At 42.9% G+C, this 21,440-nt stretch overlaps 1 protein-coding gene and 1 long non-coding RNA gene across 3 annotated transcripts; both read left to right on the plus strand.

Moving 5' to 3' along the window:
- The first annotated feature begins 253 nt into the window (after positions 1 to 253).
- On the plus strand, positions 254 to 1,724 carry LOC144013188 (uncharacterized). The gene is made up of 3 exons (XR_013282164.1): positions 254 to 667; positions 1,036 to 1,122; positions 1,204 to 1,724. It is a non-coding gene; the product is annotated as an uncharacterized LOC144013188 (long non-coding RNA).
- A 9,185-nt stretch (positions 1,725 to 10,909) lies between these two features.
- On the plus strand, positions 10,910 to 19,752 carry LOC144014838 (vesicle-associated membrane protein-associated protein B-like). 2 transcript variants are annotated; one of them, XM_077515140.1, is made up of 6 exons: positions 10,910 to 11,279; positions 12,116 to 12,268; positions 14,397 to 14,500; positions 15,431 to 15,511; positions 18,603 to 18,734; positions 18,861 to 19,752. In XM_077515140.1, the coding sequence occupies exons 1-6, from the start codon at positions 11,222 to 11,224 to the stop codon at positions 19,029 to 19,031; spliced, it is 699 nt and encodes a 232-aa protein (XP_077371266.1). In that variant the 5' UTR covers positions 10,910 to 11,221; the 3' UTR covers positions 19,032 to 19,752. The 2 variants fall into 2 exon arrangements, with proteins under 2 accessions (XP_077371266.1, XP_077371265.1); XM_077515139.1 differs by having other exon boundaries at positions 10,911 to 11,279; positions 18,558 to 18,734.
- Positions 19,753 to 21,440: the final 1,688 nt, after the last annotated feature.

Consider the following 21,440-nt stretch of genomic DNA (forward strand, 5'->3'; position numbering starts at 1 on the left):
AATCTACAATATACACTAAACTTTATATATTCGAGGCCCCGCCCCTTCGCCAACCTCTCTTTGACCGCAACGTCCCTCCTTCCCGCGAGAGGGGTCTGGACAGCCTGGACTGGTTGCCAGCCAGTCGCAGGGCACACAGAGACGAACAACCATCCACGCACACAAGCACACCTAGGGACAATTCGGAGCGCCCAATTAACCTGCCATGCATGTCTTTGGAATGTGGGAGGAGACCGGAGTTCCTTTATTCAATAGGTCGCTTGCACATCGTAATGCATCATGGGAGTTTTTCCTTCGGGCGCCATATTGGGTGTCCGCCGGTTCACAAGGTACACTCGCGAGTTACACGGTAGAGCTTATCAACCTGATGTAATTTTCGCAGTATTTTCACGATTTACCGAAAGATCAAAAACAACGATACAGGCAGAAGGTGTCTCTGTGTGGCGGGATTGATCCTAATTACGTCCTGACCAAGGGTGATTTTTTTTTTGACGGAGAAAGCTTGCTGGCCAAATGTGACATCTCTGGACATCTTTCCCTACCTCGTGTTGACAACATGCTCCATAACACGCCAACAAATCCCTGGAGGCTTACAATTATTTTGTAAGCGGGTGGATACAGAGTGTAAACTTTAACATCGCATCAGAAGAAACGGTTGCTGTTGCACGTAAGTAAACCACATGGTGTTGGTAATTCTGCACACAAAAATGTTGATTTGTTCTCAGGCTTCCTGTTATCATTGTGTTTACATGCACAGCTAGGTTTACCTGATGTGGTTTTTCTAACAATTTTATAACAGGCAAATATGGCAGAGCGTATAAGAATAAAAAGTAACTATGCACAGCTCCCCGTGGCTTAATTAAATTTAATGCTACCCTTTCACTAGTTACATGTTACTTAATCAACTTATTCTAAATGGTTAAGGTTAACCACTCTCAGAGGACGTATTTTTAGTTTCAGTTTCCAGTACAATAAAACGTGTTCATGGTAACTACTGAGCATACTGACAGCTTTTCTTATGATCTCACGGTTAAGGAGGCTGTCACAACACCCAATTTCTGTCTGGTGCCGGATGGCAACAATTCCCATCACTTGTCACGACAACACCAATATTATTACCAGGTATGTATTGCTTTACTTTTTGTAGTTTCTTATTTAATTCTATGTTTCATATTTTAATTACAATGTTTGTAATATTTTCAGATTCAGGCACAGATGAGTTTAACTGGACGGGACTTCTGCGACTTTGTGGTGTGGACAAAGTGTGATTGAGCGAGTCCACCCAGATCGCTCGTTTTGGCCAGTTGGAAAAGCCAGAGTTTTTTTTTCCCAAAATCCCCTCCTTACCTGAACTGCTCGGGAGAGCATTTACTAGATCAGCAGTGGACTTCCAGTGTTCCTGCTCAGCCGCTGTCACCTACCACTTGCTCATGTACTTCAAAGATGCGGAATAAAGTAGTTTTTTGTGCTGCAGCAGATTGTAAAATCAAATGATATCACTTGAAGTGTGCCAATCTAGACTGCCAAAAGGACAGTGGTTTTGTGACAAGTGTGAAACAAGGATTATTGGGAAAACTGTAACACAGTACTGGTACTTGTCTTACATTAAACAAATTTAAAAGAGAGCAACTTTTTCCTCTGTACATAGCATAATGAAAGTCATTGCGTACCCCATCAACATTACATCATACCGTCATCTCAGGATGGTAGGCACCTGTGCTAAAATAAACTACATTAATTAACAGTTCCATTTTTAACCCTGAAATTACTACATCTAATCATTATTCACTTCATTTTTTGTGCTTTTAGAAATAATAGAGATTTATGCCATTACTTTAAGAGGGACCATATTGCACATTGAGTCAAATCCTGTCATTTGTATTATGTATAGCTTTGTAAACAAACCCAACAATAGAATTTGTATAAACGCTGCCTTTTTTTTTTTTTTTCTGTTTTTCTTTTTTTTTTTTTTTCTTTTTAAAAAGAGCTCAGAATTGTTCATTCGGTAGTCTTACCGATTCAACGTCTTGTCATCATTGCGCTTTTTTTTTTTTTTTTTTTTTTTTTTGTGTATGTGTGCGTGCGTTTGCGTGCGTGCGTTTGCGTGTGTGCGTTTGCGTGCGTTTGCGTGCGTGCGTGTGCGTGCGTGCAAATACGTATAAATTTATACTCATTCATTCACCTAAAACCTTATAAATATCCCATTACCCTTCGCCTTAACCAGGTACTTCAGAATCTTGCCAGAGTCGTGAGGTTTAAATGGTCAGGAGACCAGAGAAAAGGTCAGAAAAAAAAAGAAATAAAGAGAAAAGAAAGGTAAATCAAAGTGAAATCCAGCACCGACCAAACACTTCCTGCCTTCCTCATGATTACAAAATCAAAGTCTTACGCCAACCCCGGAAGCCTCTAAATTCCAGCAAATTTAGCGAGATCTCAAGAGACCAGAGGAAAAACTAAAGAGAGGAAGGAGGGAAGGATCGATAAGGCAGAGTGAGATCCATAGAAGCCAGTACATCCAATCCATCAAAGTGAAGTCCAGCACCAACAAGACCCCTCCTGCGTGGTTACAAAACCAGAGTCTTATGCCAACCCCAGAAACCTCATACTTCTAATAAATTAAGATCTCAAGTGACCAGAGGAAAAACTAAAGAGAGGAAGGAGGGAAGGATAGATAAAGCAAAGTGAGAACCACAGACACCAGCACCAACTGATTCAAGGGGCTGTGGGAGGGAGAGGGTACTTCTGTTGAGTTTCAGTAGATGCTGGTGCGACGGATCTGGCATGCATAAGGACCACCACCAAAGAAAGAAGCCGTCAACCGCGGTCCAGCAAAGCGAGCACCCCCCCCCCCCCCCCGGAATCCCCAGGCCGCGGCAGCACCAAGGCCACCCCCAAGCCACCCGAGCGGACACCGGTCGGCGAGCCGACCCAGACACCCGGAACACCCCCGCCCCAGCCCCGGCCCACACCCCCGAGCCCAAGGCCGCAGAACGAGGCCCAGCGGGCCCCCACAGCGCCCCACCGGTCCCCAGCCCCCATCCCCCCACGACCCCCCCGCACCCCACCCAAACCCGCCATCCACCACGACCCAGGCCCCACCACCCCCGACCCCCAAACCCCCGAACACACCCCGACCCCCAGCACCCAACCCCCCACCCACCCATACCTCCACCCCCCCCCCCCCCCCAAACAAGCCGCACCCCCCCGACGGCCGCCACCCCCCCCCCCCCCCCCCGCGAACCCGGCCCCCCGCGAGAACCCCCCACCCCCCCCCGGAAACCGGCACCGGGCAGCAGCGCAGAGAGGGAAGATGTGCCCACCCCACCTCCAGCCGCGCGAGATTTGCACAGCGGCGGGAGGGGGGAAGCAGAGGAGGAAGCACCAGGGGAGAAGGCGGAACACCAGAACACCGAGCCCGGTGGGGAGAGGCCCCGGTCGTCACGCCAGAGTACTAGTGACACCTAACCCTGTTACTGAGTCCGCCAGCTCGCCGACTGGCGAGCTCTACCCTTACACCGTGAATGTGGCCCCACCCAGTGTATATACAAGTGTGTGCGTGTGGTGCATTAAAATTGGGAGCAGGTGAGTCGGAGTAGAGGGAAAAAATTTCCCCTACTCCGACACACCCGTATCCCCCCCAAAAAAATGAATATGTATATGTGTGGTGCATTAAAAAAGGGAATGGAGGGACAAAGTGGTGGGGCAGGGACACAAATGGGGGGGACCACAGCGCTGCCAGGCACTGCAGTCCATCCCCTCTGATGGCTCCCCGCCCCAACTCACCCCTCCCCTTGGACGTGAGGTGCATTAAAATTGGAGGGGAGTTGAAGGGTGAAGACGGTGTTTCCAGATTTATGCCATTACTTTAAGAGGGACCATATTGCACATTGAGTCAAATCCTGTCATTTGTATTATGTATAGCTTTGTAAACAAACCCAACAATAGAATTTGTATAAACGCTGCCTTTATTAGCGCCAAACAAACAGTCGCATGTTGTCCTCCTCCAATGCTTTGATGCTCGCCTTCGTTTCCATCATGTCATTGGCAATCAAGTCGGTGTGGCATGAGATCCCTAAAGAAAAAAATAAAGAAAAAATCACAAAAAAATACGGTACCAGTAATAGGTTTAATATAGTAAAGTAGTATAGTTTTTTTGTCAGTGTAAAAGAAATGTACACATTTTGTTGCATTTTTTAATGTATGAACATTGCTACAGGCAAATACTTATTTCTATAAACACTTCCAAATGTCTCTAAAATATAAGGTGCGTGTACACACACAAACAAACACATACATTCACTCATGCATACAATATATCATGTAATGAATTCTGAGTGGCATACCAGAGTCAATGATGTCAGCAGTACTTGAGGGTACAGGTTACTGGAGCCATCTGGCTGCATAACTGCAACAATCTCTGCCACTTCGAGTCGTCTTTTCTTTGCTTGTCTCTCCTGTGCACGTTCATATCTTGGCACCGACTGGGCTGAGACATAGATGTTGTAACTTGGGACCCAACTTTAATGTTGGAGCCCAGTCGGGATGATTGGACAGAAAAACGGGCGCAGGGCGACCTGTTAAAATAAACAAATATATAAACAAATAAAATATGGAAAGACTGGTTATTTTACCGCAGTAGGGTGGCCGTGAATAAGTTCTTTAGCATGATGTGTAGGCTACCGGGGGTCTGTTTTCTTGCATCACCCCCGGGGGTCTGTTTTCTTGCATCAGCCCCTTCTGTCTCTTTTTTTTCCAAGTTTACATTTTGCCACCAAAAAACATGTTATCGGCATTAAAAGCCCAAGACTCAGCCTTCCTGGTAAGGTCTATTCAGGGGTGCTGGAGAGGAGGGTCCGTCGGGAGGTCGAATCTCGGATTCAGGAGGAGCAGTGTGGTTTTCGTCCTGGCCGTGGAACAGTGGACCAGCTCTACACCCTCCGCAGGATCCTCGAGGGTGCGTGGGAGTTCGCTCAACCAGTCCACATGTGTTTTGTGGATTTGGAGAAGGCGTTCGACCGTGTCCCTCGGGGAGTTCTGTGGGGGGTGCTTCGGGAGTACGGGGTGCCGGGCCCCTTGATACGGGCTGTTCGGTCCCTGTACGACCGTTGCCAGAGTTTGGTCCGCATTGCCGGCAGTAAGTCGGATTCGTTTCCGGTGAGGGTTGGACTCCGCCAAGGTTGCCCTTTGTCACCGATTCTGTTCATAACTTTTATGGACAGAATTTCTAGGCGCAGCCGAGGCTTGGAGGGGTTCCGGTTTGGTGGCCTCAACATTGCATCTCTGCTCTTTGCAGATGATGTGGTGCTGTTGGCTTCATCAGGCCGGGGCCTTCAGCTCTCACTGGAGCGGTTCGCAGCCGAGTGTGAAGCGGCTGGGATGAGGATCAGCACCTCCAAATCCGAGACCATGGTCCTCAGTCGGAAAAGGGTGGAGTGTCGTCTTCAGGTCGGGGATGAGATCCTGCCCCAAGTGGAGGAGTTCAAGTATCTTGGGGTCTTGTTCACGAGTGAGGGTAGGATGGAGCGGGAGATCGACAGGCGGATCGGTGCAGCGTCTGCAGTGATGCGGACTCTGTATCGGTCCGTCGTGGTGAAGAAAGAGCTGAGCCAAAAGGCAAAGCTCTCGATTTACCGGTCGATCTACGTTCCAACCCTCACCTATGGTCACGAGCTGTGGGTCGTGACCGAAAGAACAAGATCCCGGATACAAGCGGCCGAAATGAGTTTCCTCCGCAGGGTGTCCGGGCTCTCCCTTAGAGATAGGGTGAGAAGCTCGGTCATCCGGGAGGGACTCAGAGTCGAGCCGCTGCTCCTCCGCGTTGAGAGGAGCCAGCTGAGGTGGCTCGGGCATCTGGTTCGGATGCCTCCTGGACGCCTCCCTGGGGAGGTGTTCCGGGCATGTCCCACTGGCGGGAGACCCCGGGGACGACCCAGGACACGCTGGAGAGACTATGTCTCTCGGTTGGCCTGGGAACGCCTCGGGATCCCGCCGGAGGAGCTGGTTGAAGTGGCTGGGGAGAGGGAAGTCTGGGTTTCCCTCCTGAAGCTGCTGCCCCCGCGACCCGACCCCGGATAAGCGGAAGAAGATGGATGGATGGATGGATGCATTAAATAAAGGTAAACAAGCTTACCGCTCACAAAGTGATCGCTGCACACACGAGCCCAAAGTAACGACTTCCCTCCGGAGTCCGCACTCCTCTGTCTCCAGGCCCTGGTTCCTAATTATTTTCGGAATTCGGAAAAAAGACCGACCATTTTCCCCCTTGGCTTTGTTCGAACAGCCAACGATGCAGCAACAATGTACCATTTTAAACGCAGAAAACAAACGTGATAGATACGTGTTAGACCGAATCGCTACGTAAATGGAGGCCACCCAGCATGGCGACTACGAGAAATCCGAGGCGGAAGTGACGACATGTGCAAGCGACCTATACTTTCAATTTACAATCAATCAAGTACATCGAACCAGTACCAAACAAAGTTTGAAAAATGTCGAGTCGCGAGCAGGAAGTAAGTTGATATTTATTTTATTGAATGAATGTAGCACATAGGACGCTAAAAACATTGCGTTCGTTCCCTCACAGAAAATGAAGTGGAGGAACGCAATGTTTTTCTTCCCTGTCACCCTCGCTGCTCCGTAAATCCGTGGTTTCCCATTGTCATTTTATTAGGAACAAGATAAGTGTACTGTACAATATGATAACCTAAATTTAACAGTGGAATTTAAATAATAACGTAGTTTTAATCAGTGGTGACATGAACGTTAAGAAATCTGTATATAAGTAGGCCTACAATTTGTATTATTATTTTAATTTATGTTGGTATGTTGTGGGAATAGGCCTATAATATTTGTCAATTTTACAGACGGGATGACAGAAGATTTTAACCTTTAATATATTTCTAAGAGGCAAAAAGGCAGAACAGTCACTCTGCCATCGGGAAAGAAAAAAAAACTGTGATTTAGGATTAATTTGTAACAAAACAAAAGTGCTGATTGAACTGTCTATAAAGATTGGCATCTTCCAGCACCCGTTTTTGAAGGCTCATACCGTTCCAAATGCAGCATTTTCACCAAAAGGAGAGAGTTTGCATATATTGTGGCACATCTGCAAACTCATGAGAAGACAGCTATTTGTTATGGAGGTACTGTATGTTTTAGTTTGGAGTCCAGTATAATCAAATGAATACACTCTTGTCTTGTTTTTTCAGCATGACATCATGCCTGAGGGCTGCGGAGGTGGTGGTGCAAATTATTATTAGAGAATATGGAGATTGAAAGGTGTTGGTATAATAAGCTTTGAATATCTAGCAAAAGTATGGGACGGACAGCATGTTTTGAAAATGTATTAATTTCATCTTTGCAGTTATGGTCGCAGATTTGCACATTATACGAAGGAAGGCATGGAGCTAGCCAGTGGGTCTTGGACCCCATTTTTCACCTTTCCAGAAAAATGAAATTTGATGAGATTGCCATGGTAAGAAAGATAGATTGACTTTAAAGACCCTAATTAAGTTATGCAAATTGTCATTGTTGTACATGTAAAAAGCATATCTATAATGTGTCCCATTCCCTTGAATTTAAAGAGGAATGTCACCTTTCAACGACCAAAGTCAAGCCTTCCAGAGGGAGTGGTCACTTCTATCCGGCAGGCATGCAACAATATTTATTTAAGTATTTATTTAAAAATTTTGGAGGTGAAGAACAGTTATAAACTTATAACACTCACTACACAGAGTGTAGACTTTGAGATTGTATCTTAATCAGTGAATCGTGGCTATGACATTCAATATGAAAGGAACAGAAATTGTGATTGCTACATAACATGTTGACAAAGAATTCTTAATTGCACTACCCTTGTTGGAAGAGGGGGATGATGATGATCATACTGATTATGAAGAACAGCCTAATTTTTAGTTTATTCTTCACAGCTACCTTAGGAGATTTTACACTCAATCTTCATTCTTGCTGTCCTGAATGATGGTGAAGGAGCAATCCGTGTCCTGGCCCTGACCTGCACCCATTTCTGGGTGATGACCAGAGAGGAATCATTCCATAGGGTAGCACACTTTCAGTGGCTAGACAGTAAGTTGAGGGTAGGGGGGACGCCTCTTGATGAGAAGCATTAAGATAATGGATGGGTGGATTAAAAACAATATATATATATATATATATATATATATATATATATATATATATATATATATATATATATATATATATATATATATATATATATATATATATATAAACTAGATCAGGTGTATGCAAGCCCAGTCCTCGAGCCCCTATCCAGCCTGTTTTCCATGTTTCTCTCCACCAACACACACCTGATTCATGATCAGGATCGTTATCAGGCTTCTGCATAGCTTGCTGATGATTGGATTCAGCTGCGTTGGAGGAGGGAAACATGGAAAACAGGCTGGATAAGGGCTCTCCAGGCACCCCTGATCTCGATCCATCTCATTCTTGTTTTGTTTTTCTTTTGGTCATTAGGTGTCAACTGGAGTGCATTTTCATCCAAATTCCGAGAGATGTACAGGATCCCCTATAATCTCACCCCCTGCATCCAATGCAATACAATCTTTCAAGAATACAAAGGCTTCTGGGGATGAAAAAGCGAGGAGACCTCATTGGTTTCATCTCTGATTACAACCCTCACAGATGCTGCAGCGATTTCTGCCACTTAATAAATGTGATTTATATTATTTTTTGGGAGTGGTTATTTGAAGTTACAAAAGTATGTACATTACATAATGCTTACATAGGTGTCACAAAAAATATGTAGAGCAATGTTGTAAAAATGATAAAGTACGTTTTGCAAAAACAACATCAATATATCATATTTAAACTCATGGAAGATCTTGTCTAGCAATTCAGACTTTGTACACAAATCCAAAAGCTTGTGTTGAAATTAATATTTATACAGATGGGTTTGATACACCTTTTGGAGTTAAGCAAGTTAAGCAAAGTGATGTACTTTCACCAACCCTTTTTGCTTTATTCTTGAACTATCTAGCTACAGAGATAAAGGAAGTTGATGTGTATAAATAGGCTTTTTTTTCTTGATGAATTTATTACTTTTAACGTTGGAACAGGGACCCTTGCTGACTCAGTTGGAAGAGCTCTGAGATTGGTAGTTAACATAGTTCAAGTATGTAAGGAGCTTGATATATACTTTATTGTATGTGTCTCACCAATTTTAAATTATGCTATTCCAAATAGAGTGATTAGATCATGTTTTTAAGGTGTACATGCATAGATTTTCTCCGACTGGAGTGATTCAAGGAGATATGGTCCCTGGGTCTCTGTCCAACAGAAGTGTGAAATATTACGGCTTGGGATGGGCGAGTACCGATACCAGGTATCGGTATCGGGCCGAGACCAGCCTTTTTTCAAGTACTCGAGTACTCGTGACGCAGACGAGTACAAGCGACCGATGGCAGAGGGGGAAGACGTTAAGTGAGTCCTCCTTGCCTGTAACTGGCGCTAGCTTGCAGCAGTTTTTCACCAAAACGTCACTGGTTTGGAAATACTTCAAAATTGTGAATCTTAAACTAAAAGAGCATTTTTGTGTTTTATTTTGAGCGTCAAGACTATTGAAGAGTGACAGTCCTGTTTTTTTGTCAAAATTAAAAGAAATATATTTGTTTAAAAATATCTTTTAGTGATTTTTTTTCTTTCTTTTTTTTTGTCAAAATGTACTACTGGTATCGGCAGTTGGTATCGATATCGGTGAGTACTGAGGGTCTGAGTATTGGTATCGGTCTGAAAAAAAAGTGGTATAGAACGTCCCTAGTTACGGCTATGGAATCGACTGGTTATTATAGTAGAGGGTAAGACTAACTAATCAGAAGGTATTTAAGTGGAGCAAATTACATCAGTCTCTTTGGTCAATAAAAATTTAAATTTTTGAGGAAGTTCCATCCATCTATTTTCTTGACTGCTTATTCCTCACAAGGGTCGCGGGGGGTGCTGCAGCCTACCTCAGCTGGTTTTGGGCAGTAGGCGGGGTACACCCTGGACTGGTTGCCAGCCAATCGCAGTTTTTGAGGAAGTTGATATGTAATATAGGAATAACCTGTGCTGTAATGTCCATTCCATTAAATATAAGCTTATCTTTAAGTTTGAAGAAACCTGGTCTCAAGGTGTTTCATTAAAGCCTAAACTGAGAACATATATGCAATTCAAGGACAGGTTTATTCCTGAAGAATATGTTCTATCTCGAGTGTCTAGAAATCAAATATCATTGGTTGCTCAACTAAGGTCTGGTATTCTCACCCTTGTCGTTGAAACTGGTCGATTTACTAATATAGCTACCAGAAGATGATAGAATATGTGAAATGTATGGTTTGAATATGTGGAAACTGAGGTCAATTTCTTTTGTACTTTACACTTTATGATGATCTAAGGGAATGTATATTTAATTACTTTAATCGATATAATCCTGATATGTTCTACTGGCCAGAAAAAAAAAGATCAAGAGGCTTTTTGAAGTGATATTTTTGTAATATCAAATTTTAAATGACTTGAGTTTATATTGATAGAGTATGAGAATGTGATTCATGTGGTTCATAATATGGTCATTTAGAGTATGAACATATTTATTTCTTAAAAAGGTAGCTCCAGGTTACGAAACGTTTTATAAATTTACACAAGAGCATTTTTTGATAAACCTGATACTATTCCTTGCATTTAAAAACAAAACAAAACGGTTTGTGTATGTATATCACAATAAAACTCATTTAAAATACTATTTACGGGTCCTACATAGTCGGTTTCAAATGTGCTATTTTTGTGATGGTTTATAACTTTGTGCAATAATGTTTCGTTTGTCAAGGCCATTAATACACTCTGTTTTCCCCTATTAAGTCGCTATTGTACCCTTTGTCCTTTAAGACTAACCGTAGCCTGACGGGGGAGGAGTGTTCCGCTGAAGGGGCGGGGTGTTCTGCGAGCTGCAATCAGATAGAATTGCTTTCCGCTACTAGCCAAGTTAGCAAATTAGCTTCCAGCAGCTGTCGGTGGCAGTCAGTCAGTTTGGTTTTACCGAGTGATTCTCTGACATTACTCGAGTCGTAGTTGCAGTCCTCCCCCTTCTCGCCTCGCACGTCAGTATTGTTTCTACCGGAGCCAACCAGCTGCAGCCTCGCCTCTCCTCTCCCGGCTACCTGTAATCCAAATTGTTGTCGTCGCAGCCCCGACAAGGAAGAAGCTCTGGGACATGGCCAGACCAAAACAAGTCCTGGTGCTGGAGCCGCAACATGAGCTGAAATTCCGAGGTAACGCCACCAGGGAAGGTCCGGTGACTAAACAGTCGTTTTACACTGCCCTTGCGTTGCTCTTTTACTCTTTCTGTACGCCTTGTTTCTCCTCGTCAGTTGTCATCTAGTTGCGCATTTATAGCGTGCACGGTGTACTTGAAATGGCAACGATTATGTTCACAGGCTAGCAGCTTAGCATCCCTGTTGGCTAGCGTAACTGCTAGATAGCTGTCATTGCGACGTCAGAGCAGGCCGGCCGTCCATAACATTCTTTTACTCACCAGGCTCAGCCTTGATAATTTTCACTCTTTTTGATGTCCGTTTTCTGCTACGATACTAACACCTCGCTTTCAGGCATGAGTCTTTCCAGTGCTTTATACAATGCTGAGCTTTAAATCTCAGGAGTTAGATCCACGTTATTGTAAGCCACCTAATGTGAGATTTGTTCATATACTTAATATACTGTACTTAAAAAGCACACCAAGAGGGTGTTTGGGTGCTATTGAATGTTAAATGGGAGGGTTTTCTCTGATTGTAATATTGATTTACAAATACTGTCCTAAAAAAAATCACACTGATTTTTCTAATTAAATCAAAGAATAGCGCAATTTCCCCTAATGCTTTTAGGAGATCTGACGATTTCTCTTTCTCATGTGGTGTGTATCTTTTTGTGTGGTTGTGGATGTTTTTTTTTGTTTGTGTGTGTGCACTTGATGTTGTTTTTGTGTTTTTGTTTGTCTTTTGGCACACTCCGTGTGTGTGTGTGTGTGTGTGTGTGTGTGTGTGTGTGTGTGTGTGTGTGTGTGTGTGTGTGTGTGTGTGTGTGTGTGTGTGTGTGTCCCGACCATCTCCAGGACCCTTCACAGATGTCGTCACTGCCACTCTGAAGCTTACCAACCCCACAGATACAGATGTGTGTTTCAAAGTCAAGACAACCGCACCTCGCCGTTACTGTGTTCGCCCAAACAGTGGCATCATCGATGCTGGAACCTCCATCAATGTTTCTGGTCAGCATTCACAGTCCTGCCAGATATCCTGCATCAATCTGATGTCTGTAGTTTAATTAATTCCCTCTGTTATTTCAAAGCAGAACAAACTGCGTGTGATTGAGTTAAGTTAACAATAACGGGAAAAAAATTGACAAAACAGTCTTCTTGCAGTGCTTCAACTTCTTAAATTGACTTTACAATATTCTAGTTAATATTGTTTACTATCACAATCTATGTAAATTGTTTTCCATTCGGCAGCCTTATCATCCTAGGAAGAGGGATTACCACATTTGCGGTCCCTTGTCAGGGTTTCTTATTTTTCCCTGACGGTTTTTTTTTCCGAGTTTTTCCTTGCCCTCTTGTGGTTCGATCAGGGGTTATTAATATTTGTCAACTGTGGGCATGTGAAGCCCTTTGAGACGCTTGTGTGATTAAGGGCTATATAATAAACTTGACTTGACTTGACTTGACACAGTCATGAAAGCCTTCATTACTTGGCCGAGAGTCCTTTCAAATCAACAGAAATATGAACAAAAAGGGATATAGTAACCTATGAAACTAAAACTACTAACATTGCTAAACATTGCTTAAAAATTAAAAGTACCAACATTTCTTTCTTTTTTTTTTCTCAATTATATACCGTTACATGACATTGCTCACTGACATTGCACTGGAACTCTTGGTTACACTGGACCTGCACCTGGAATAGTACAGGTGCATTTTTGTAAATTAGAATATGGTAAAAAGTTTATTAATTGAACAAGTTGAATTCAAAAGGTGAAACTTAAATATTGCAAAGATTAAACCGGTCAATAATTTTCTGGAGGCCAATTCATACATGTTATTTGTAACTAGTGTTGTTCCAATATCGTTTTTTGGCCCCCGATACCGATACCCAGCTTTGCAGTATCATCCGATACCGATACTTGAGGGTTTTTTTCCTCAACATGAAAAAGCTGTCCTGCCATTGGTTCAGAGCATTCAAGGGCCAATAGGATATCTTAGATCGGCATGCAGAGAGCATGTCGCATATCAGTGAATGTCGTGCACCAGCAAGACACAAGAGGCTGCATCCAAAATCCTATATTCGTGTTGGAATTAATTGTATCGGCATGTTACTTGTGAATAGTCACCGATACCGATACCACTGTTTTAATGCAGTATCGGCCGATACCAGTATCGGTATCTGAACAACACTATTTGTAACATAATATCAGGATGGGTTCTGATGTAATTTTCATTTCTTTAAATTGTGATAAGTAGTGAAATATTTCATCCATCCATCCATCCATTGTCTTAACTGCTTACTCCTCAAGTGTCGCGGGGGTGCTGGAGCCTATCCCAGTCGGCTTTGGGCAGTAGTATAATTTTCGCTTTTTACATTGATCTAAATATTTCCACAGTATTGTAATTTACAGAGATGCACCTGCACTTCAACACTCCTGCTTTGACTTTTTTTTTAATTTTCTCTCCCACAGCCAGTTTTTGAGAGAAAGTTTTGCAGTGCGCCAATGCAAAAGGCAAGATGCACAGTTGAGCCCTTGATGCTGGCTTAAAGGAAGTAGTGATGAGTGCTGATAGCTTGCAAAACAAACAGTGAATTAGTTTAAAGCAGAACAATGATGTGTACATTCATGACGTTTTCTTTCAAAAAAAATAAATAAATAAAATCACAGTGAAAAGCTTGAGGACAGTTATATTGATTATATTTTTCCTTAAAATTTGGTCAGGCTGCAAATTTCATTAAATGTAAGCCATATGATGTACAGTGGTTACCACTGTTTACTGCTATCATTAAATAATTTAGATCCATGTGCAATGTTAGGCGACAAAGGGAGAGGTGGGTAGCACAACTGCCTCACTGTTTTTAGGTTCAGGATTTGAATCTGGGCTCTGTCATATTATTCCCGTGGCTTTTTTCCAGGTACTCTAGCTTCTCTCCACAGTCTTTTAGCCCATAGTCCATATGTCACAATAAATATAAATGGATATTTGTGTACTCCAGTTGACTTTGGGCGTGATATTGGGTACCTTGTTTGGGAACCAGACAATTGCAGCCCACATAAAAATAATCCACCCCCTTTATTTCAAGAATGATTATTTAATTCTATGAGTAAATCAAATTCATGTTCCTTGCTCTATACAGTTATGCTGCAGCCATTCGACTACGACCCCAATGAGAAGAGTAAACACAAATTCATGGTGTTGTCCATGCTGGTTCCCTACGGCATGACTGACATGGAAAGCGTTGTGAGTATCCGCACGGGGTACCAGCTAATTAAGCTTGATTCCACTTGCAACTAATTGAGTGGAACTTCTAAGGTTGAGCACAATCCGTTTTGGGATTTTGATTGATTCCTTCTTCATTTGAATCTGAAAACACTGTCTCATATAGGAAATAGTGGAAGATAGAAATGATGTGCTCTGGGATCAACCTGTTGACCTCACAAAATTTGGCAGGCGATTTAACTCATTCACTCCCAACCGTTTTCACTGAAGCAACCCCCTTTGCTCCCGGCTGTTTTACTGGATTTTGACTGATTTTTGCAAGGCCCACAGAATATTTTTTATTGCTATAAAAGCATGGAACCTGCCAAAAGAAAGATTAGAGTCTCTTCTTTCATCAAGAATAAAAAGTATATTTCTATCTGTTTCCGTTTTGCAGCAATTAGCATTAGAATATAGCTAAGTTTCATCATTATTCACAAATCTGTTTAAAACTGGGGAAAACGGTTTGTTGCAACATGGCCCTGGTTGATCTCTTATACTCTGCTGCCACCTGCTGGCTGTTTTTGTCATAACTACCATTGGTTCAACCGTTCTCTTCAGTTCAGAGGCTGCATCAAAGTGTATAAATACATCTTTGGGACACTCGTAATATTTAAAATAGAACGTATTTCTATGTTTTTGGGAGCAAATGAGTTAAAGTAACATGTTTTATCAAAACAAGTTAACCACTAAGTATTAACACTTTTAAACCCAAAAAATATCAGTTAGCAAATGATGAATGATGATGAATTGTCACTGATAAAAATTGTAAACTCATTGAATATCGACCTTGTTGCTGCTTGTATGTAACGAAGGTGTTTATGAGTTCACTTGAACTTTATCGTGAAAGATGTTAACTAATCTCTCATGGTTTATAGTTGTCGCTCTGTTTTGTGACGATGCCATTCACAGTGGCAGGATGCCAAGCCCGAGGAACTGATGGATTCAAAGTTGAGATGTGCCTTTGAAATGCCTCTTGAAAATGACAAAGCGGTAGGTGTCATCTAGTATCACATGTTGCCTACGCATCAACCTTCTGATTTGCAACAAGCACTTTGAGCATATCATGCCATCACCATTAGCAACTCACAACTGTATCATCCATTACCAGCATTATTTATTTGTTGGTTTTTTTTGTTTGTTTTTTTGTTAGGGCCCGAGCAGCGACCGCTGCGAGGTCCCTCTTGTTTTTGTAAGAATTATTATTCTTCCGCTTCTTCTTCTTCTTCTCCGTAAACGATCGCATTTTTGAGGGCCTAAACATTTACGAAAACTCACCAAACTTTGCAATCTCTTCGGGCCCGGCGAAAAATGTGATATTATGAAGTTGTCATAACAACGTGACTCTATAGCGCCACCTAGCGTAGAAAAATAAAAACCAATCCCGGCCCGTTCGACCTAGAGCTACGAAAATTGACAGGCACGTGTAGCACCCCGAGACGCACAAAAAAGTCAGTGGAAGCCATTTCCTAAAATGTACAGGAAGTGAGCTATGAATTTTTGAATGTCCAATTTTGGCCCATTTTGGCACATTCACTGTGGTCATGCTTTTTCCCCCTTTGCAAACATTTTTCATCCAATTGACTTCAAACTTGCCATGTATCATCTCGAGACCTGAGACAACAACTGGGCAAAAAAATTGACTTTTCGAAATACTATATGACGGGGGCGGGGCATCAAAATTTGCCTTTAAAATTTCATTTGTCCAGAAAGACAAAATGCTTAACTCCCATGTACAAGCTCCAAAAAATCTCAAACTTCTCATGCAACTTAATAGTCACAGCCTGAAAACATTTATGTGATAAAATTCAGTTATACATATAGCGCCACCTAGTTGTGACAATAAATGTCATACTTTACGTTTTTAGCTACTGTGCCAAGCTCTTTGAAGGGATCCAGGTGAAAAATGGTCAGAAAAGCCTTAAGATGTTGATCATGCCCCACACTGAATATTGTAACTTTTCGCCAAAGGGCGTGGCCGTTACGGTGCCGCAAAGTCTGGTAATTTTTCGTGGCAATAAAAGCTGCTTTAACTTGACCCAGATAATCCCATCTTCTCAAAATTTCACACAATTGATGAGAGTCCAGCCCTAAAGACATCTACGAACTTATATTTCATCTTACTGATAGCGCCACCTCCTGGCAATTTTTTTTCTTACGATTTTTCTTCAATGTTTTTCTCCAACAACGTTAACTGGACCTACCTCATATTTGTTCATATGAGGGTTTCCACCTTCATGATGTCACAACATGAAGTTTGTGAGTTTTCGTGAATCGCTGTGGGCGTGGCTAAGCACTGTTCGACAAGAAAACAACGCCACTTTTGAGGCACAGAAACACATGAAACTTGGCACACACATCTGGCCTGGCAAAATGAGCAATATTTTATCGTAGAATGTGCTATTTTTCCAAAAATTACTCAATAGCGCCCCCTAGAAGTTTTTAACGAAGCAGCCCCGCTTGTACGTTTAAGCAAGATCTATGAATATTTTTAGGTGTATGAGGGAGCCCAAGACCTACAAAAAAAGTCTCTTGGACCCATGTGCTAAAATGAACAGGAAGTGAGCTACGAATTTTTGAATGTCCCATTTTTTACGATTTTAGCACATTTACAGGGGGCATACTTTTGCCCACTTCTCCTACACGTTTCACCCGACTGACTTCAGACTTGACCTGGACCATGTCAAGACCTGAGCTAACGACAGGGGGGAAAATCCTGACTTTTCGAAATACTATATGATGAGGGCGGGGCATCAAAATTTGTATTTTGCAATGAAAAAGGATATGCTTAATAACTCGCCAGTACATGCTCCAAAAAATCCCAAACTTGACATGTATGTTTATAGTCAAGGCCTGAAGGTATCTCTATGACAATATTCAGTTATATATGCAGCGCCACCTAGCCCTTGAGGCATAACAAAAAAAATACCCCACTTACGGTATTTTTACAAAAATTGTAAACAGGTTTCCAAATGAAAAAGGATATGCTTAATAACTCCCCGGTACATGCTCAAAAAAATCCCAAACTTGACATGTATGTTTATATTTAAGCCTGAAGGTATCTCTATGACAACATTTAGTTATATATGCAGCGCCACCTAGCCCTTGAGGCATAAAAAAAAATAATACCCCACTTAAGGTATTTTTTACAAAAAATATAAACTCATTCTAAATGTGATAACTAAGTCATTTATGAATATTCTTTTACTTTCCACCACTCAAAATGTTCACTGGCATCAGACTTACCCAAACATACATATTTTTGTTATTTTGTTTTATTTATTTTTGATAGCCTCTCTGGACATTAAAAGCAATATCGTGAATGAAGGATATGCTTAATAACTCCCAGGTACATGCTCCAAAAAATCCCATACTTGAAATGTATATTTATAGTCAAGGCCTGAAGGTATCTCTATGACAAAATTCAGTTATAAATACAGCGCCACCTAGTCCTTGAGGCATAAAAAAAAAAAAATGCCCCACTTACGGTATTTTTGCAAAAATTGTAAACACATTCTAAGTGTGATAACTAAGTCATTTATGAATATTCTTTTACTTTCCACCACTCAAAATGTTCACTGGCATCAGACCTAACCAAACATATTTACTTTTTTATTTAGTTTCATATTTTTTTCATCACCTCTATGGACAATAAAAGCAACATTGTGCAATGAGTATGAGCGATGATGTGTAAATGTACTTTTGCAAAAAATACCAATCAGGGCAACTCATTGCCTTAAAATAAAATTTAAAAAAAAAAGACGCTGATTTTTGCAGTTCTTAACAATCACCAAAACCCATTGAGCTTGACACACTCATCACACCTGGCAAAAAAATAAATAAAATAAATCCACGTGTAATGGTTTATCATGCCATTTTCAAAGAAATTCTGCTTCCAAGGTGCCAGTACCCCAACGTGGCCCGGGCTGCGAGGGCCCTTTATAGCTGCTCGCAGCTCTAGTTGTTTTTTTTGTGTGTTTTTTGTTTGCACATTCATCCCCCTGTCTGCACATCTCCCCCCTCGCCCCCCCCTCTACAGCATGAGCACGCCAGCTACTACTCTGTGCAATCCTCTTCTATTAAGACGGAGCACGCCACACCGCCAAAGTCATCCAGCGCCTCGCTGGACAACGGCGAGGTGAAGAAGATCATGGAAGAGTATAAGCGGCTTCAAGCAGACACGCAGAGACTACGGGAAGAGAACAAACAGATCAGGGTGAGACATGCTAAATACAAATAGGGATCATGTTGACATGATAAATCGACAGAGACAAGTTGTTAGTGCGCTTAGGTGCACAACTATTCCATTGGTTTGTGTGTGTGCTTCACCCTTCTTTGGCAGGAGAACGACGGGCTGCGGAAGAGAAAATTGACGGCGACTGTGGCAGACTCCTCCCCCTCCTCCGTCATGGCGTCCTTGGCCACGAGGGAGGAAGGTCTGAGCACCCGCACGCTGGCGCTGTGCGTCCTCTTCTTCGTCATCGGAGTCATCATCGGCAAACTGGCCCTGTAGACACACAGACGGACAACACCATGAGGGACGGGCAGACGGACGGCCGGTTAGCTGGAAGGACACGTGTAATTGACGGCAACACGAAGAGGTCTTCTTGGCTTTACATTTTCTCTCTTGTTCTTATTTTTAACCTTCAAGGCAATATTGTTCTGGGTTGTCATGGCAGGGTGAAAATGAAACATTTGAATGTGTTCTTAAACCTTTTCTCTTTTTGTGTGTGCGCGTGAGAAATAATCACCACCTTCAATCCAGTGGCTCCGTCCATCGATCCTTAAGAGCTTGCACAGGTAACAATTCGTGGTGATGTGGCTCAAGGCTTCCATTGATTCCCAACTGATGTCACTTAAAACAAACACATCCTCTGATTGCTAATAATCCACACAGAGATTGAACACTAGTGAAGTTAACATTTATATTCTGGACTTCAACTTTATGGATGTAAATTTGTGTTGAGGGTGAGCGGGCGGATGCTTGCTTAAAAGAACACGTCAGATTTAGTTATCGGGGGTTTTGTCCAGTCTCAGCTATCGGAACCATAAAGAGAATCTCCTTTAGTCATGTGATTCAAAGCTGTATTTGGTTTTTCTTCCCCAGACTGCACTTTGCCAGCAATGGCCTTCCACTTGTGTGCGGAAAGAGCGTAGCCGCTAACTCATTAGAGTCGTGAACTTCATGCAAAACCAATGTGGATGTTTTCAATAAACACTTGTATGCAACTACAGTTCAAACTGTCACTGGTTCATGTTTGCCCACCTGCATCTGTGTTAGTATCACATTTTCAAATAATTCGGTTACAAATGATGATTAAAATGTGCATGTTATGTATGTGTACACAGAATTCATTAACAGAAAGAATATATGAACCCTTTGGAACAATTGGTGACAGCTTAAACAAATACCATGCAAACAAATTGTGTCAGATATTTAATGGCTACATCATTAGGGTGACCAAATGTCCGCTTTTGGGAGGACAGACCATTTTCTTACGTCCTCTTCGGGCATCCAGTGTTTTTATCATCGTTCGGCTTTTCCCTTCAAGGGTCGCCACAGCGAATCAGTTGCCTCCATCTAACCCTGTCCTCTGCATCCTCTGCTCTCACACCAACTACCTTCATGTCCTCGTTAACTACATCCATAAACCTCCTCTTTGGTCTTCTTCTCGATCGGCTGCCTGGTATTTGGAAACTCAGCATCCTTCTGCCAATATACTCACTATCTCTCCTCTGGACATGTCCAAACGATCTCAGTCTGGCCTCGCTGACTTTGTCTCCAAAGCCTCTAACATGTGCTGTCCCTCTGATGTACTCATCCTGATCCTATCCAACCTGTTCACTCCCAAAGAGAATCTCAGCATCTTCATCTCTGCCACCTCCAGCTCTGCCTCCTGTCTTTTCCTCAGTGGCACTGTCTCCAGACCAAACAACATCGCTGGTCTCACCACAGTTTTATAAACCTTTCCTTTCATTTTAGCTGAAACTCTTCTATCACACATCACACCTGACACTTTTCTCCACCCGCTCCAGCCTGCCTGCACACGCTTCTTCACTTCTATTCCACACTCTCCATTGCTCTGGACTGTTGACCCTAAATACTTAAACTCCTCCACCTTCTTGGTTTCTTCTCCCTGTAACCTCACTCTTCCACTTGGGTCCCTCTCATTCACGCACAGATACTCCGTCTTGCTACGGCTAACCTTCATTCCCCTCCTTTCCAGGGCAAACCTCCACGCTTCTAGCTTCTCCTCCACCTGTTCCCTGCTCTCACTACAGATCACTATGTCATCTGCAAACATCATAGTCCATGGGGATTCCTGTCTAACCTCGTCTGTCATCCTGTCCATTACCATAGCGAACAAGAAAGGACTCAGAGCTGATCCCTGATGTAGTCCCACCTTCACCTTGAACTCCTTCGTCACACCTACAGCACACTGTCTTACATCCATCCATCCATTTTCTTGACCGCTTATTCCTCACAAGGGTCGCGGGGGGAGCTGGCGCCTATCTCAGCTGGCTCTGAGCAGTAGGCGGGGGACACCCAGACTGGTTGCCAGCCAATCGCAGGGCACACAGAGACGAACAACCATCCATACGCACAAGCTCACCGAGGGACAATTCGGAGCGCCCAATTAACCTGCCATGCATGTCTTTGGAATGTGGGACTAGACCGGAGTACCCGGAGAAGACCCACGCGGGCACGGGGAGAACATGCAAACTCCACCCAGGAAGGCCGGAGCCTGGACTCGAACCGGAGTCCTCAGAACTGGGAGGCGGACATGCTAACCACTCGTCCACCGTGCCGCCACCACTGTCTTACAGTCCTCATAAATGTCCTGCACCACTTGAACATACTTCTCCTGATCAACAAGTGGAGACAACTCTGAACCTTGTATATGTCTATCTAGTCCATTTA

The sequence above is a fragment of the Festucalex cinctus genome, chromosome 2, assembly GCF_051991245.1.
Source record: "Festucalex cinctus isolate MCC-2025b chromosome 2, RoL_Fcin_1.0, whole genome shotgun sequence".
NCBI classification, from domain to species: Eukaryota; Metazoa; Chordata; class Actinopteri; order Syngnathiformes; family Syngnathidae; genus Festucalex; species Festucalex cinctus.